General features: G+C 38.4%; 1 protein-coding gene across 3 annotated transcripts in view; it reads left to right on the top strand.

Annotated features, from left to right (window-relative positions):
- EYA4 (EYA transcriptional coactivator and phosphatase 4) overlaps positions 1–18,252 on the top strand; it is a 75,644-nt gene that overhangs the window by 38,323 nt on the left and 19,069 nt on the right. For 2 of the 3 annotated variants that reach the window (XM_064291009.1, XM_064291016.1), the window contains exon 9: positions 17,663–17,752. The exons of the other annotated variant lie outside the window; for it this stretch is intronic. In XM_064291009.1, the coding sequence (XP_064147079.1) occupies positions 17,663–17,752 (90 nt within the window). The remainder of the gene's footprint in view (positions 1–17,662; positions 17,753–18,252) is intronic. 3 annotated transcript variants of the gene reach the window in all.

Consider the following 18,252-nt stretch of genomic DNA (forward strand, 5'->3'; position numbering starts at 1 on the left):
AGAACATGTCGGCCTACCTTCGATTACTGTATTCGACATTTGGTATTACTGTATTCTAACTTTGGTTCCTTTACATATCACACACAAGTGTTTTTCTCTGTCTTTATGGGTGTGAATTTATACATTATTTGATAGCATCTCAGGTCAGTTCAATATGTAGTTTTTAACAATTGTGTTAAGGTTTACCTTAAAGTAAACGACGATTTGTAATGATGAATTGCATCAAGTGTTTCTTCCTAAATGGCACTCTTGGTGAAACGGCGTTGTCATTTTGCTTTGGTGAGGGATATTGCTAAATAGATATGACAGATAACAGTTTTAACAACCCTTTTGAAGAAAGATTCTTAGCCCCTTTATCACAATCACTATCATCTGCAACAGTGGTCACCCAAGTGGGATGTATGCATATTTGCTAGAGATACACAAGATTCTCCATTGGGATAAGAAAGAAAATATTAGAATACATATATGTGTACATATAGATATATATATAAAATACGTATAATTTTAAATTTGTTTTATAATGTGCAAAATTTGTAAATACATGTGTATGATTATAATTTAAAGTGTATATATAATTTATAAATGAACTTCCAGTAAATTTGGAGTGTACACTCAAAATTCTATTAACGAAGACGTATGCAATGCAGAAACTTTCCAGACAATTATCTTAAGCATTTTCTGGAATGACATTGATTTATCAGGGGTACACAGTAAATTCTGTTGAACTGATTGTAATATTTTTGTGTAGCTGAATTCTATATTAGATATATGCTTAACATAAGCCATCTAACTTGAACACTTGAAACCAAACAAATGTCACTTCAAAAGAATCACCATTAGAGACTATGCCTAAACATCCATGTTGTTTCCATTGTGCCAACTTAGTGGTGGAACTCATCATATGGAATTACCTTTAGATTTCTGACACATTTCCGGGCTTCAAATTTTTAGCCTTTTGTGGTAATTTTGATTTTTGTAAATAGTAGGATCATTTGGACCCATGACAATGAGTAAGGAGCATGGTAAAAATGTCACTATATATATTTTGTGGAGCCCTGGTGGCACAGTGTTCAAGAGCTCAGCTGCTTACCAAAAGGTGGGCAGTTCAAATCTACCAGCCTCTCCTTGGAAACCCTATGGGGCAGTTCTCTTCCGTCCTATAGGGCCACTATGAGTCAGAATTGATTGGACAGCAATGGGTTTGTTTGTTTCTTTTTTTTTGGTTTTATACATTTTGTTTTCTTTTCGTCAAAAAAATCATAGAGTAGTGACCCTGCTACCTGAGCACCTCATGTACTAGCTGTAAGAACAGTTCAGAAGTAGAGCTCTCACACTTCTCTCAGCAGTGGTGAACCACTGAAATAAACCTATCGTCTCCCCAAATGACCATTCTGACGTGAAGCACTTATTTCAACATAGAAGGTTCATTATATTAAAGTATTATCTACAATGCTTTATTCAAATACAGAATAAAGACGTTCTCCATGCTCACTGAAGCTTGAGACAGAGCAGAGAATGTCAAAAGAGTAGGGCAAAGTGATGGAGTCCCTGGATGCTGCAAATGGTTAAGCACTTGGTTACTAATCGGGAGGTTGATGGTGTGAATCTATCCAGAGGCACCTCGGAAGAATGGCCTGCCAGTCTACCTCCAAAACATCACAGCCATTGAAAATCCTGCGGAACACAGTTCTATTCTGAAATACATTGGGTTACCATGAGCAAAATCAATTGGTTTTTACTGGCTGGGGCAAATTGAGGGGAAAAAGGGAACAAATATTTATTTAATGACCATTTATTTAATGCATTAGAAAAATTTTAAGGGGTAGATTGTTCTCACCAATCCATAGAGGAGGAAACATACTCAATTGTTAGTTGTCTTTTAGTCACCTCAGACTCCCGGCGACATGTATAACAGGATGAAACGTTGTCCAGCACTGTACCATCTTCACGATCACTAGTGTGTTCAACTATATCATTGCAGCTGTTGTGTCAGCCCATCTGTTAAGGGTTTCTTTCATCTTCATTGGCCACACACGATGTTCTTTTCTAGAAATCCATCTTTCCTGATGATATGCCCAAAGTAAGTGAATCAAAGCCTTGCCATCTTTGCTTCTAAGGAACATTCTGGCTGTATTTCTTCTAAGATTGATTTGTTTGGCAGTCCACAGTATATTTCATATTCTTCGCCAACACCACAGTTTGCACCAGTTCTTCTTCTGTCTTCCTTTTTTTTATTATCCAATTTTTGCATGCAGATGAGGTGGTTGAAAAGACCATGGTGTGGGCCAGATGTACCTTAGTCATCAAAGGCCTTAGATATCTTTGCTTTCTAAAACTTTAAAAAGGTCTTTTGAAGCAAATTTGCCCAATACAATACAATACAATACATTGCTTTCTTGACTGCTGCTTCCATGGCCTTTTATTGTTGATCCAAAAAGAATGGAATCTCAGAGAGATAACAATGTGTGCAAAGTCACACGACAGGTCAGCGGGGCCCTGGACTATTTGACCCCAGAGCCCATGTTCTTTTTGCTACACCACACTGCAAAGCATAGACAGTTAATCTACCATGAAAACTGTGTGTGTATATATATATATATATATATATATATATATATACTATTTCTGACAAATAAATGACAATTCCTAAAAGAGTAAGGACATTTAGTGAGGTACTGCGTAGGCAGTTGTGTGAACTCCTCTTTAGATTGGAGTAATTTTAACTGTCTTTTCTCAGGTAGTTGGTATATTTTTTCTATGAAGTGGTAAAATTTAAGAAATGTTCAGTGAAATAGTGTGGCTAACAGGCAGTAACCAGTACTGGTGGTGGTACAGAATGTGAAAAGGCTCAGGGACACTTTCAGAAGGGCATGAGGAAGGAAAACTTAGACATGTAATTCTGTATCACCTAGTCTGTGGTACAGCCTCCTCCGACTGGCATTTCAGAGGTAGGATGGGGTGGTTAAGGATAAGAGCTTTTAAGTCTGATAAACTTAAGTTTGAAAACTCAGTCCTGAAGCTTAAAGTTTTCTCACCTTGGGCAAATTTCTTAATCTTTCAGTCTCAATTTCTTTAAAATGGGAATAAAACTATCCATAGCGAATAAAAAAGAGATATCATATTTAAAGGGCTTAGCAGAACGTTTGGTGTAAATTATCACTCAAAAAATGCTAGCCGTTATTTTTCGTTTTCAGACACATTATATCTTTTGATCCTCCCAGTTTCTCTGCTGTAACATTTTGTGATCTAAGTTTTATGGGTGATAAAACCCGGGTATATAGTTTTAAATAATTTTGCCAAGGTCACAAAATGATAAATGCGGGTACGTGTACTAGAAACCAGGGCAGTTTAGTAAGTTCTTTATACTCTTTCTGTGTTGCTAGAAGGGGGCCTGTTAAAATCAACCATGGTGAACAATGTATTTCCTCAGGAGCAATTTAAGAATATTAAAATAAAAATGTTTTTAGATCATATTTTTCCACTCAGTGTGAGAATACCATTATTGGGTTCCATGCAAAATAACTTAGATCACTTAATTTATTAAAATATTATTTACAGTTTTATGTTGCTGTTATTAGATGCCTTCAAGTCGATTCCAACTCACGTACCGTATGTACACTAGAAAAAGCACTGTCCAGTCCTGTGCTGTCCTCACAAACTTTGCTGTACTAGAGCCCATTGTTGCAGCCACTGTGTTAGTCCATCTCATTGAGGGTCTTCCTCCATCTCATTGAGGGCCTTCCTCTCTTTCTCCGATCGTCTGCTTTACCGAACATGACATTCTTCTTTAGGAACTAGACAGTCCTGATAACATGTCCAAAGTACATGAGACTAAGTCTCACCATCCTCCCTTCTAAGGAGCATTCTGGCTGTACTTCTTCTAAGACAGATTTGTTCATTCTCCTTCCAGTCCAGTATTCTTCACCAACACCATAATTCAAAGGCATCAGTTCTTCTTCAATCTTCCTTATTCATTGTCCAGCTTTCACATGCATATGAGGTGATTGAAAATACCTTGGCTTGGATCAGGCTCACCTTAGTTCTCAAAGTAAAATCTTTGTTTTTTAACACTTTGAAGAGGTCTTTTGAAGATTTGCCCAATGCAATACATCGTTTCATTTCTTGACCGCTCTTTCCATGAACGTTGATTGTGGATCCAAGTAAAATGAAACCCTTGACAACTTCAATATTTTCTCCATTTTTCGTGATGTTGCTTATTGATCCAGTTTTGAGAATTTTTGTTTTCTTTATATCGAGGTGTAATGCATATTGAAGGCTGTAGTCTTTGATCTTCATCAGTAAGTGTTTCGAGTCCTCTTCAGTTGCAGCAAGCAAGGTTGTGTCATCTATGTATCGCAGATTGTTAATGAGTCTTCCTCCAATCCTGATGCTATGTTCTTCTTCATGTAGTCCAGCTTCTCGGATTATTTGCTAAAGCATACAGATTGAATAAATTTGGTGAAAGGATACAACCCTGCACACACCTTTCCTGATTTAAAATCATGCAGTATCCCTTGTTCTGTTTGAATGACTACCTCTTGGTCTAAGTACAAGTTCCCTATGAGTACAACTAAGTGTTCTGGAATCCCCATTCTTCACAATGTGTCCATAATTTGTTATCGTCCACACAGTTGAATGTCTCTGCATAGTCAATAAAACACAGGTAAACATCTTTCTGGTGTTTTCTGCTTTCAACCAAGATCCATCTGACATCAGCAATTTCTTTCATTCCATGTCCTCTTCTGAATCCAGCTTGAATTTCTGGCAGGTCCCTGTCCATGCACTGCTGCAACTGCTTTTTAAATATCTTCAGAAAAATTTTACTTGCTTGTGATACTAATGATATTATTCGATAATTTCCACATTCTCTTGGATTACCTTTCTTTGGAATGGGCATAAGTATGGATCTCTTCCAGCCAGTTGGCCAGGTACCTATCTTCCAAATTTCTTGCCATAGATGAATGAGCACCTGCAGTGCTACATCTGTTTGTTGAAACATCTCAGTTGGTATTCCATCAGTTCCTGGAGCATTGTTTTTTACCAGCGCTTTCAGTACAGCTTGACTTTTTCTTTCAGTGCCATCAGTTCTTGATCATACGCTACCTCCTGAAATGTTTGAACGTTCACCAATTCTTTTTGGTTCTGTGTTTCTATGTATTGCTTCCATCATCTTTTGATGCTTCATGTGTCTTTCAATATTTTGCCATTAGAATCCTGCAATTTTGCAATTTGAGGCTTGAATTATTTTCTTCAGAGAAATGCATTCCATTTCATTTTTTATGACTGCCAGTTTTCTTAGATTCAGACTTCATACATTCCACGTTCTGATTATCAATGGATGTTTGCAGCTGTTTCTTCTCATTTTGAGTAGCGCCACATCAGCCAATGAAGGTCCTGAAAGCTTGAATCCATCCACATCATTAAGATTGATTCTGCTTTGAGTAGGCAGCTAGCTCTTCCCTAGGAGTATTTTGAGGTCTTTCCAACCTCAGGGTCTCATCTTCTGGCACTATATCAAACAATGTTCCGCTGCCATTCTTAAGGTTCTCACATCCTAATTTTTTCAGTAGTAGGCTACTAGGTCCTTCTTCCTAGTCTGTCTTTGTCTGGAAGCGCCACTGAAACCTGTCCACCATGGGTGACCCTCGTTGTATTTGAAATACTGGTGGCATGGCTTCCAGTATCACAGCAACACGCAAGCCACCACAGTATGACAGACTGACAGACGAGTGATGGTACATTTTTATAAAAGTTATTTTTTCATTGACATTTTTCTTAATGTCAGCAAGGAAATTGGGACTCCCTTTTAGCCAGTAAGATGTTAATATCATGACATGTTGAGAAGTAAGTAAATAAGAGATGTTGAATCAGACCCATCTTGTGAATCTGGGGCCATGTGCAGCCCAGAGGACAGAAAGGAGGTTAGGTAGCTTGAACTTCACAAAAACCATTAGTGAAAATGATGAATGAGAGCTCCTAACAGACTGTATGTATCTAAAAATAATAATATTTATTAAACAGACGTGCCCCTTGCTCTCATGGTCCATACAAACAATCATTTCAGCTAGTTGTGTAGAGAGTGACTCGGGTGTGTGACTGTGGAAATAGTATTGATACTGAGACCTGAATTACAAGAAGAAGCTATCCACGGAGATTGGGGGTGGGGAGTGGGCACAGAAGGGCCCTGAGTCGGGAACTAGCCTCTGGTATTTCAGGGATATAAAGAAATCTAGTGTGGCTGGAAAGCTGTAGACAAGAGAGACAAAATTACAGGGTAAGAACAGAAAGGTAGGAGGGGCCAGATCAGGTAGGGCCTATACTTCATGGTGAAATATTTAGGTTTTATTCTAGATGTCGTGGGAAACTGTTGGAGGGCTTTAAGCAAAGGTGTGATGTAATGATTTACAGTCGCCTGCCAAGGGGAAAATGGAGTTTAAAGGAACAAGGGTGGATGCAAGTAGACTGTTCAAAGGTCTATATATTGTAGAAATGGTAGCAGCTTAGAATAGAACCAAAACATCAATCCTGTTTTTGTAGAGCCTGACTCATGGCAACCCCATGTGTTCCAGAGAAGAACTGCCCCATAGAGTTTTCTTCCCTGTAATCTTTAGGTGTATAATACTGGATGACTAAACTTGAAATTGTTATGTTGCCTCAGTCTTTTCATTTCACAGATCAGTCTTGTTTCCAAAATGTGTATTTTTAGAGCATAACATTATGGGATAGTATGGTGATTTTTCAGTTCTTTTAGCCAGAGAAGTTTTTATGCACATAATATGTCACGTAGAGCATCTTTGTATAAAACAGATATAAGGGCAGAGCTGCTCTAGGTGAAATGCAGAGGTGGGCAGGGGAGAGGGACTGGAGCTATCCCACTTCCCTCACACAGCCAGTCCCCTTCTCCGTCATTCTCAGTCATTCTGAAAGGGTTTCCTGAAACCTAGGAGTTGCTCAGAACCCAGTCCATAAAGCAGTAATCTAGCTGAGATAGCACTCATCTAAAAGTTTATGTGACTGAAGAAACCCAGTGCCTGGGTGTGCCTGAGGGCAAGGCATTTAACCTACACCTGTTTCCTCATCTGAAAATGCTTATAGTCCATTTCCTTCCTGGGGTTACTGGGTGGATTAAATGAGATAATATGAAATATAAAAGTAGCACTCAGTTATGAAAACTATCATCTACCTCCTAAATCAGAGGAATGTAAGTAAAATACACATTCTTTTCCTAACTGAGAAATAACTAAAGGCAGGAGTTTTCAGACATGCAGAAGGTTGTTGTTGACTCTTAAAATCCATTAAGTGGTACGGCAGTGGCCTAAAATAGAGTGATGTGGGAGCTGGGGATGTAAGCACCAGAGATGTAAAATCATGCCCTGAAATTACTCTCTCTCCAAACAATAAAAAAATAAAGGACAGTTTTCGTTGAGTAGACTTAGACTCATGAAAACCTCATGTGTGTCAGAGTAGAACTATGTTTCGTAGAGTTTCCAGTGGCTGATTTTTCGGAAGTACATCACCTAGCCTTTCTTCTGAGACCCCCTGGGTAGACTCGAACCTCTAATCTTTTGGTTAACAGCCAGACATGTTGACCATTTGTACCACACAGGGACTCCCTGCAAATAATAGGTAATGATAAACACCATTTTGGATGCTCTAGCACTTCCCTGAGTGTCCTATTAAATACATTATCTCATTAGCCTTTCCCCGCCACCCTGTGTGACCGGCACGATGTTACACAGCTCGTAAGTAGCATGGCCAGGCCTGGAAACCCACATCTCTTTGAGATGCTTTTAATCTCTACAGTCTTCTGATCTCATGTTTTTCCCTAAGGCCTATATACATAAAACTTCTAGAATACAATAATTTAGGAATGACATTTTCCGTATAAATTGTGTGTGTGACTCACTTTCGTATTTTAATTAAAAAAAATTTTTTTATAAACCCTGCTTTCATTTATGCATAATTAATACAGTGAATTTTCCAAGAATCTTCCAATACGTTATCACTCTTTGACTCTGTTCAGTTGTGAGAGTCAGTTGTGAACCACTCTTTTCCTAAGCAGTACTATTCCTGGATTTTTACCATGGCGGCAAATGAGGGACTTCAGTATTTGAGCTGTGCTGCCTGCGAGGCTGATGATGGGTTTTGCAGCTGAACTCCAGTTGGCACGTACAGTTTTCTGCACTGCAAAGCTCTGAAAAAGGAGTTTGTAAATTTGACATAACATAGACTAGGAATCATCCATCATCTGTTAAGAGTTTATGAAGATCATTCTTATTCTCTGATTAATAGTATATATTATTTTACCTGATAAGTTGCAATAATTTCTCTCTTTTTTGGGGGGAAGGGGTGAAAGGTTCTAAATAAATTGTGCTTTGGTGATTTGATTTATTTAGGACTATTAATGTCTCATGTGCAGTGAAGCCAGGATTCTCTAAAGAACTTCCACAGTAAGGATGCAAAGGAAATAGCCCAAGTCAGGGAAAACACTGAAGGAAAAGTGAACAGCTGCCTTGTACTATAAAATCAAAATCCATGCTCTCAAAACTACTTGCTTTTTTGTACAACACCTTATATAACTGCAGTGGTAGAGAAATAATATATTCACCAGGACAGATAGATTGGGTAAAACCGAAAACCAAACCCACAGTCATCAAGTTGATTTTGACTCATAGTGACCTTATAGGACAGGATAGAACTGCCCCACAGGATTTCCAAGGCTGTATATCTTTATGAAAGCCCACTGCTACATCTTTTTCCCATGGGGTGGCTGATGGGCTCGAACCCAAAACCTTTTGGTTAACAGCCGAGTGTTTTAACCACTGCATCCCCCAGGGCTCCTCCTATCAGTTGGTCACTTTTATATTAAACAGACTACACACACTCATATAGAAAACGCCTTCTACAATAGTACCAGCTGAATTCAAAATTATAAGATAATCATGAAGATAAACACTGACTTACATACATATGGACTAAAGAAAATCAACATGAGTTCTTAGGAAGAGTTTACAATTAATCAAGTGTTGAAAGTCATAGGTCAGGAGGCAGACCTAATGACCACATTAGCACCATGCCCATTATCCTGGCTTTGGGTGCAATGGTAAGAGGACCTTGGCTTTGGACGAAGAATGGACCAAGATTTAAATTAGCTCCACCTCTGTCTTAGTTTTTGCCTAGTACTGCCATTACAAAAAAATACCATATGTGGGTGCCTTTAAAAGACAGAAATTTATTTTCTCACAGTTCAGGAGGCTAGAAGTTTCTGAACTCAGGGCATGGTTCTAGGGGAAGGTCCTTCCTTGTCAGTTGTCCAGAAAGTTCCTTGGCATTCCTTGGCATCTGTCCTTCCCCTATGTGCCTCTCTCTGTCAGTTCTCTTCTTTTTATAACTCAATAGTGATTAGGTTTAGGACCCACCCTACTCAATAACAGGAAGAAAAAAAAAAACACATTTCCAAACAGGAACACATAGAGGAGCCAAGACTTTAATACATATTTTGGGGGGACATAGTTCAATCCATAACAACGTCCTACTACTCATATGATCTTGGGTAGTTTATTTAGCCTTTCTGAACCTCAGTTGCTTACTATATAGATGGGGAGAATAATATGATGGTAATTTGATCATGAGGATTAAATAAGTTAATGCATTGAAACTCGTAGACAATTGCCTACTGCAGAGTAAGCATCCTATTTTATTTGGTTTTCAAGGAAACCTGAATTTGGGGAAACTGTTTTCTAAAAGTGTTTCCATCTCATATTGTGTATTTGTATATGTGGTTGTATTTCATAACTCTTCGCTCAATGCTGTAGAGAAGTAACACTGCACAAGGGTGACTAAAGACTGGTTTTGGTATATAATGAATGCAGAATTTTCGAGCCTCAAAAAAATGTGTAATTTTTTCATGGTTGCTCACGGTGTGAGCATGTGTACACGTGTATGTGTGAGTAGTATTGCATATGTAAAAACAAAGCCAAATCAAGGACAATGACATTTCTCAAACTCTATCTCAAGGAGTTTGGGAGACAGTGGTCTCTATTGACTCTTCTTTCAGAGCTCCGTTTCTTTTTTTTTTGACAATATGTTTATTTTAGAGAAATTGTTGCTTGTTTGTGTCTAGTTGGATTGAATGACTCTAGGTGATATCATAAATAGCCACATATCTTACTCACTTTTGTTTAACTCAACCTTACCAAGTTATTGCTGGCAGAATATTCTAAAAGAAAAAAGATCTTGAAAGGGAATCACTTTCATTAGCTTGAAACTAATATACCAGAAAGATAGGTGTTGATTACTCTTTTAAAAATATAAACGTCCAGAGGAGCCTCCAATATAACTTTCCCTGAAGTTACAGCCTCTCATGTCCATTATGTTTATATTCATTTATATAATGATTATGTTCGTAATCATTCACCCTCGAATCCCTGGACAAGGGAGGGAGAGATTAGATCATCAACTTCCCTTAATTTTCCTTGAATCATCATCAACCCTCCTTTCTCTAAATTTTAATGTGTTCACTTATCTTTTCTACAGTCTTCTTTTAGCACACCAATCACCTTTCTTCCTGAGTCCTGAGGCTGCCTCAGTTGGGTGTGTTAGCTTGCCGTCTTTGCCATACCACTTCTTCTTCAGCTCTGTCCTTTCTAAAGCTTCTCTTCCCATGGTCAGTCTCACTAACTTGACTTCTTTCCATCTGAGTGCTATACTATTGCTTCATACTATTGCTATAGTTTCCCTTGATGTATGTTTATTCCACGATTAGCTTAATAAATTTGAGTGAGTTTTATTCATTGGATGCTCTTCTTCTGACTATAACTATAACTATAAAAAATAGAAGCTGGTAACTCTAGGTAGGCTATGGCCATTCTGTGATGCCCTCTTTTCATTACTTGTGATTACTTAATAGTGATGACTGTTCAATTTTAAATATGTTGTTTGCACTGAAAACTTGTATTTTAAACAAATTTCTTTTAATTCAGAGCACAAATTAGAGCTAGTTTTTCACCTTTCCCAGCTTCTCAGCAGATAGTCAACTATATGACTAAGACAGAGGCACTATGGGCTATTTAGTACCTGAAGTTAAATCCACATGCTCTTTACGGGCATGAGGGTAGGAAAATTCACTCTTACTCATAATTTTTAGCAACTCTAGGAAAAAAAAATTTTTTTTTTTTTCTAGGAAAGCCCAAAACCCTGGTGGCCAGCAGTTCAAATCCGCGAGGCACTCCTTGGAAACTCTATGGGGCAGTTCTACTCTGTCCTATAGGGTCTCTATGAGTCAGAATCGACTCGACGGCACTCAGTTTGGTTTGGCTTTGGTCTAGGAAAGCCTAGCACTGAGCCACCATTCTACTCAATGATCAGGCCAACTCAAGTTTTAGGGTTTTTTGGAAGTTCCACAGGGACTTAACTCCTGGGAAGCCAGGAATTCATGCCAGGTCTAGTCTTCTCTGACTACCCCAGATGTTCTTCATGAGATTTCCTAGACCAGTGCTTCTTAAGCACTAGTTTGCATATGCTTCATCTGAGGATCTTTTTAAAACACAGATTCTGAGCCGGTAGATCAGGGATAGGGTCTGCGATTTTACCATTCTAGCGAGCTTCCAGGTAACCGCACCTTGAGTAGAAGGGTCTTAATTACTGATCTGAATTTTGTTTGTACACTGGAATAGCCTGGAGAGCTGTAAGATTACTGGAGTGGGTCCCACTGTGGAGATTCTGATTTAATTGGTGTAGAGTGTAGCCTGGGCATCAAGAATTTTAAAAGCTCCTCAGGTGTTTCTCATGTTTGGCCAAGTTTGAGAACCTATGTTTTAGATATCCTCATTCTAGCTATTAGTCTTTGTATATCACCCATGGGAGAAAAGACCTGGCAATCAGCTTAGGAAGCCCTATGGGACAGTTCTACTTTGTCATGTAGAGGCTCTTTGAGCTGGAACCAACTTGATGACACACAACAACAACAAAATGTCACTATATTCCCTTTTTTGTATAAAGCCTTAGAGGCCTTATCCCTCTGTTTCTCCACCAAACTGACCTTGCAGAAAACCCATATAGACTCTACCCGCCCCCAACAGCTGATCGTGGTTATAGATCTTAACCCATTACTCTTGGGTTAATTAACTCTTCCCAGCCAAGTTGTACAAGTTCTTTTCCCTCAAGCCTTCAGAGCCCCCTCCCACTTCTTCACAAACCTCCTTTTCATTCATTGAGGGAAAAAAAAAAAAAAAATTTACCACGTGTGTGCTCCCCCCACCACGTATAGCCACGTTCTCTGCCTTCTCATTGCACCACCACCACCACCCTGTGCCCTGAATCTAGCCCCTTCACTTGCCCTGGATCCAGCCTCTTCAGTTACCCGAGAAATTTACTCCCGAAGTGGCCTCTCTGGCTCCTGAATCACCAGTTTTCCCACTCTTCCTGGATTATCTCCAGCACGTTTTTTGTGCTGTAATATTCCTCTGAAGCCCGTTTTTACCTCTAGTTGCCACCCTCTTTCTCTGCTGTTCTTCAGCTTATAAAAACTCTTCTCCAGTTTGAGGAACAGGTTTTTCTTTTTGCCAGATCTAGTGGTTGTTCTTGCTTTATCTTGCATAGCATCTTGTCTGGACTTGACCCCCTCTTTCCTAAAATATTTGCTTCACTTTGCTTCCCTGGCCTGAGTCTCTTTTCCCCATATTGTGCCTCAGACACACTAGCCTCATCAGGCTTTGCGTGTGTTCTCTACCTCCTCCTCTGTGCATGGCTAGCTCCTTCACTTTTTTCAGGTCCTGAAACCAGCTTCCATTTCCCATTGAGAACTCGTAAGTCCCCCGTCTATCCACCATAGGCAGCATTTCTCAATTGTAAAATTTCCCTTTTGATTCATGGCTGAATTTTATTCTATATCACTGGGTGAGAAGAGTTTCTATATTCTTAAAAGATCCGGTAGGTCTTTCCGCCATGGTTCATGAAGCTGGTTTGACTTCCTTCTTCTGCAGTGAGGTTGCACGTGTTCTGTCTCTGTGTGCCTAAATTTCCAAATATGCTTCAAGTCCCAAAGGACTAACTGTTCCATGAGCTAGAGCACTGCAAGTTCTTTAAAAAAAGAAGCCTTCCATTTCTTTAAAAATATATAATTGCTGTCTCTCCCGAGATATTTTTACATTGTGTCTCTAGAGAAAGAATTCCAGCTGATGGCCCAATGCAGGGCAGAGGCTTATAGACAGACAGTCTGGCTCCAATTTATGCTCTGTGCTATTGTAGCTAATAGGCATTAGTATCTTGATATAGAAAAGCGCATGCTTGATTTCAACTTGGTTAATCACTGGTAATATCTGGCTTAGAATCACACATTGCAGGGCCAAGACCTTTTCATTTTCTTCTTCTTCCTCCTGTCACTGTTTTTCTCTGTATTCAATAAAATGCCTTGGGAAAAGTTTCAGTGTTTTAACAGAGCAGTACACAGAATAAATTGGCAGAAGTTCAGTTTGCCCCATATTAAATTCTGGTGTAGACACTGTGAACCTATTGGAACCATTATATATGTATAATATGTATCAGAGCTTCCACAAAACCCTGTTAATGCCTTTATTACCCCACTTTTTTCTTCTATACAAGTTTTCCTTGTCACTTCATTTTAGACCCTAAACTCAAAGCTTACTACAGTTAAACTGAAATGAGGCAGTAACTCTTGATTCATAAGGTGCCCCATATTTCTACAAATATCTAATGAAAATGAGCAAACATGCCTGTATAAAATTTGGACACAATCCAGAAGTATGCTTCGCTCTCAAATGCCTGATAAAACAGTAGAATGGCAGGCATGGCAGACCCTTCTCAGGAGTCTGGCAAGACAGAAGTCTGCCCAGTATTACAGAGATATTGCTAAGGCTACACCCTCAAGTGTCAAGCAACTTGCCATCTTTCTTGGATTCTTAGATCTCTGGGTTCCTTAGCTAGAAAAGTCTAGTACTATAAAGTGCTTACTTAGAATTAGCTGTCTCAATGATTTAGTAAGACGGACGTCCCCCCAAAAGAAAGTACAATTAGATATTTGAAAGTCAGCCCTCACTAGATATTCTCTTAGAAACAAGCTTACTACCTCTTACAAGCATGGTTTTCTTTGGCCTGTGATATGACCAACCCAAGTCCATCTGTGTTGAGCCTCTGGCATGGCTGACGAAACACCCCCCTTTCAACAGGCTTTGCTCTCTGGAAACCTTCATAAAATACAGCTAGTTCACACTCAGGCAAACCTCAAACCTAAACTTTCCCAGTTAACAAATGATACTTTGCCAAAATGCTTACTAAATCCTGGCTCTAGTAGAGTGTGTGATGTGGAATCGCCACAGCTTGAAAAACAAATGAACAGCCCTCCCAGTGCTGTGGGGTTACATTCCGATGGAGTGCTCAAATACAGTTTTCATCATGCCATACGCTATGCTTGCTTCCTAGAGCATTCTTGTTTTGTTAGTTTTTTCAAATTATATTTGTTTGCATGCTTATCAGATGCACAAAATGCACTCTTCATGGATTTTCCTCTCACTGTTTGGGTAGCATAGAGAGTTACGTACTACAGAAGCGTGGAATTGATGAAAATAACAATCAATGATGAACAGTATGTTTTCTCCCATCCCCATAAATCTGTTCTGTAAATGCAAATAATGTGGAGAATGAAAAATAAGGAATTCAATCATTTTAGTATAACTTTTCAAAGAAAATTTGGCCAGTCACAGGATAAGAACTTAGGCAACCTGGTCTCCAGAAGGAAAACCTTTTAAATATTTCTGAATCCCTGTCTGAAATGTATATCTTTAAGGCAGTAATCATCAGTAACATAATGGAGTAGTGTGGAGCTCAGTTTTATTGTCTTGCATCAGTGAACATTCCTCAAAAGCATAGAGCGTCACTAATGGAATTATATGTTTTCATGCTATAATTACATTTGATTTTTCCTGATATTTCTGTAGACTTTTTGTTCACGGTTCCCTGACTAGACAGAATATTTACAAGTTTTCTATGTTCTCTGTCTATCCAATCCCCCCTCCCAAAAAAAGACTTGCAATGAGCATTTTTAAGAAAAAAAAGGGCAAAATGTATATTTTTAAAAATTGTATTTAACCTTCAGGAATTGTATTTCAACAACAAAAATGTATATCTTTAAAAATTGTATTTAACCTTCAGAAGTTGTAATTCAACAATAGAAACATGAACCACCACAACAACAAAAGAAATAAGAAAAAGGAGATGGATTTTATTCTTGAAGGAAGCGGCAAGGGAGCCCTCTATGAGATCCAAAACTTTTTGTGACACAAAATAGGCTCTTGAATATTTTTGTTCTTGGTCTTGAATAAATATATGTTGGATGAAATGGAATTTATTTGACCTTTGGGTATGTTGCCCCCAAGTGGTCCTGCCGCGGGGAGACAAATGAATCCTAGCAGTAGAGTAATGCTGACCAGAGGACACAAAGCAGGATGCCATAGAGTGTGGGGACAATAAGCATCCATTTTTGAGAAGTGAGAATCTCCAGCTATGAAATCTACAGAAATCTCTAGTGAAGAAATGTAAACAATTAGAGAATTTCATTGAAGTCCAGCTTATTCTTAGTGTCTTACACATCTTTCCCCACATCAACTATTTATGTTTCATCAACACACCTCAATAACATCTTTTTTCCTTAGCACCCAATCCCTATTCTCTAGGTTTTAATGGTTACAGAATATATGATTTACACTTACTATAAATAAGTTTACACTCTAAGGCTTCCCTCTTAAAGCATTATGGCAGGAAGTATAGGAAGAAGTTGGTTTTTGCAGCGTAGTTAAAGAATAAAGAGAGGATTTTATTCACAAACGGAATCAGTTCAGGTGTGTGGATGAATCTCTTGGCTTGACCTAGGTTTCATGTTCTTTTCATAACTTGTAATAAAGTTAACATTGTATTTCCCCAAGTTTAAATATGTTTCTTGAAATGCCCTTTTTTTTTAGAATGTTGAAAACACAATTTCAGTTCTTTCTCCTCAAATCCCTACAGTCTGGCTCCTGGCCCAGCCACTCAACCCAGATCACCCTCTAAGGTCTTCCAAAATAACTTCTCAGCCAAAGCCAATAGTATTCTTCTAGACTTGTCAGCTATATTCAAAACCACATTCTTCTCCCCTCTAATACGCATTCTGGTCTCAAATTCTGAGGATTTGTTCCTTCCAGTTTTCCATTTTCCTTATCTCCAGACTCACACCTATAGCGGTTCTCCTTTAGGGATCATTCCAGCTTTCATAATTGCAAGCACAATGTTTGTGTGAATTACTCCTCTGTCTTTAGCTCTCAATGCTCTTTTAGTTTTTAGCTCTCTTAGACCTTCAACCTCAGTTAAACCTGGTAAAGTAACAAATCTGGTCTTGACACTCAACTCCTTGCTTTGTCTAATATCTTGGTTTCTGTAAACAAAAATTGAGTCATTTTGACTCTCAATCCCTTAGTTTTCACCAAACTTCTAAAAATATGTATTTTCTTCCTAGACTGTTTTTTTTTTTTTTTGTTAGGTGCCATCGAATTGGTTTGGACTCGTAATGACCCTATCTACAACAGAATGAAACACTGCCTGGTCCTGAGCCATCCTCACAATCATTGCTATGTTTGAGCCTGCTTTTGCAGCCACTGTGTCAGTCCATCTCCTTGAGAGTCTTCCTCTTTTCCTCTGACCCTCTACTTTACCAAGCATGATGTTCTTCTCCAGGGACTGGTCCCTTCTGATAGCATGTCCAAAATATGTGAGGCGAAGTCTCGTCATCCTTACTTCTAAGGAGTATTCTGGCTGTACTTCTTTCAAGTCAGATTTGTTCATTATTCTGGTAGTTCACGGTATATTCAATATTCTTCACCAACACCATTATTTAAATGCACCAATTCTTCTTAGATTGTAATTCTTAAGTTGTACTTCTTCCAAGACAGACTTGTTCATTCTTCTGGCAGTCCAGGGTATATTCAGTATTCTTCACCAACACCATAATTCAAATGCAACTAAACGCAACTATTTTTTTTTTTTTTTTAGTTATCCCCTGTTCTTCCTTCTTCAACCTTAGTCAAATGCCGGTTAAACCAAACTATACACATATTCAAGAGGATATGCCTATTGCCCTGTTGATAAAAATGCAATTAATAATGAATTGGTGGCTTCGTTCTCTACCATCTCTTCATATCCCACCTCAAGATAACATTCTCTACCTACTTTCTCCACTTCCTACCTGTGATCGTTTGTCCTCATCCTTAAGGGACATCCTTTCCTCTTTCTGAAAGCCTGCTTCATTTGTACCCTATTTAAATACCTTTCTCCAAAGGGCTTCCCATGGGGTAATAATGTAAACTGGGTCATATGATATGACTTCCTTCCTTCCTGTTGCTATCATGAACATATGACTTTATATGAAAATGTCTCCTGAGTGATCTTTATGTGTGCATAAATTTCTGTAAATTCACAGAGGTATCTGTCCATTTGTTATGTCTTAAATCTCCCTTCGGAAATGCTCCTTTTCAGATAATTAGGCTGCCCTTTGAATGTTAGCTAAAAATTCATAGTCTTTTTCTCCTGCCACGCACAAGATGCACTTAAAACTTTTTAATAATAACTGTAGCTACTGAAATTTTACCTCATTATGTGTGCATTTTCTTTTCAGGATCCCCCCATGGCTGTAACCCTGGGACTCCGAATGGAGGAAATGATTTTTAATCTTGCTGATACACATTTATTTTTTAATGACTTAGAGGTAAGCATTTAAAAGGTGAGAATAGTTGTCTCCAACATCTAAAACTCCTCAATGGTTTGTATATATGCAGGTAACCTTGAGAAAACAGAAAGTTGGAAATTTAGCTCGAGAGAACTATAAAGTTCATGTCAAGGGAAAAAATTGTATGTACAAAGATAAGCAGAAAGCTAAGTTGTCTTAATGAATAATTCATATTTACTGGAACTTATTTAGAACAACAACAAAAAATCTGTTAATCTCCTATATCTCAGAAGAGAAGGTCTACTTTACTGTCCCATTCTATATATCCCCTGTACACTACTCTTGGTTCTTTTAGTGTGTTAACCTCAGCCCATTTGGTACCTTTGGAATCAGTGTTAGCCTTTTCATGTTACTAACCAAAATACTATTAAGTTAAATGTTAGACAAGTATTCACAGGTACTATTCATAGTGATAACATGACTCATTAACACTTGTGGATAATCAGAAACCTGATGTTAGTCTACATTATCATTCCTCG

Source organism: Loxodonta africana, chromosome 1 (assembly GCF_030014295.1).
Source record: "Loxodonta africana isolate mLoxAfr1 chromosome 1, mLoxAfr1.hap2, whole genome shotgun sequence".
NCBI classification, from domain to species: Eukaryota; Metazoa; Chordata; class Mammalia; order Proboscidea; family Elephantidae; genus Loxodonta; species Loxodonta africana.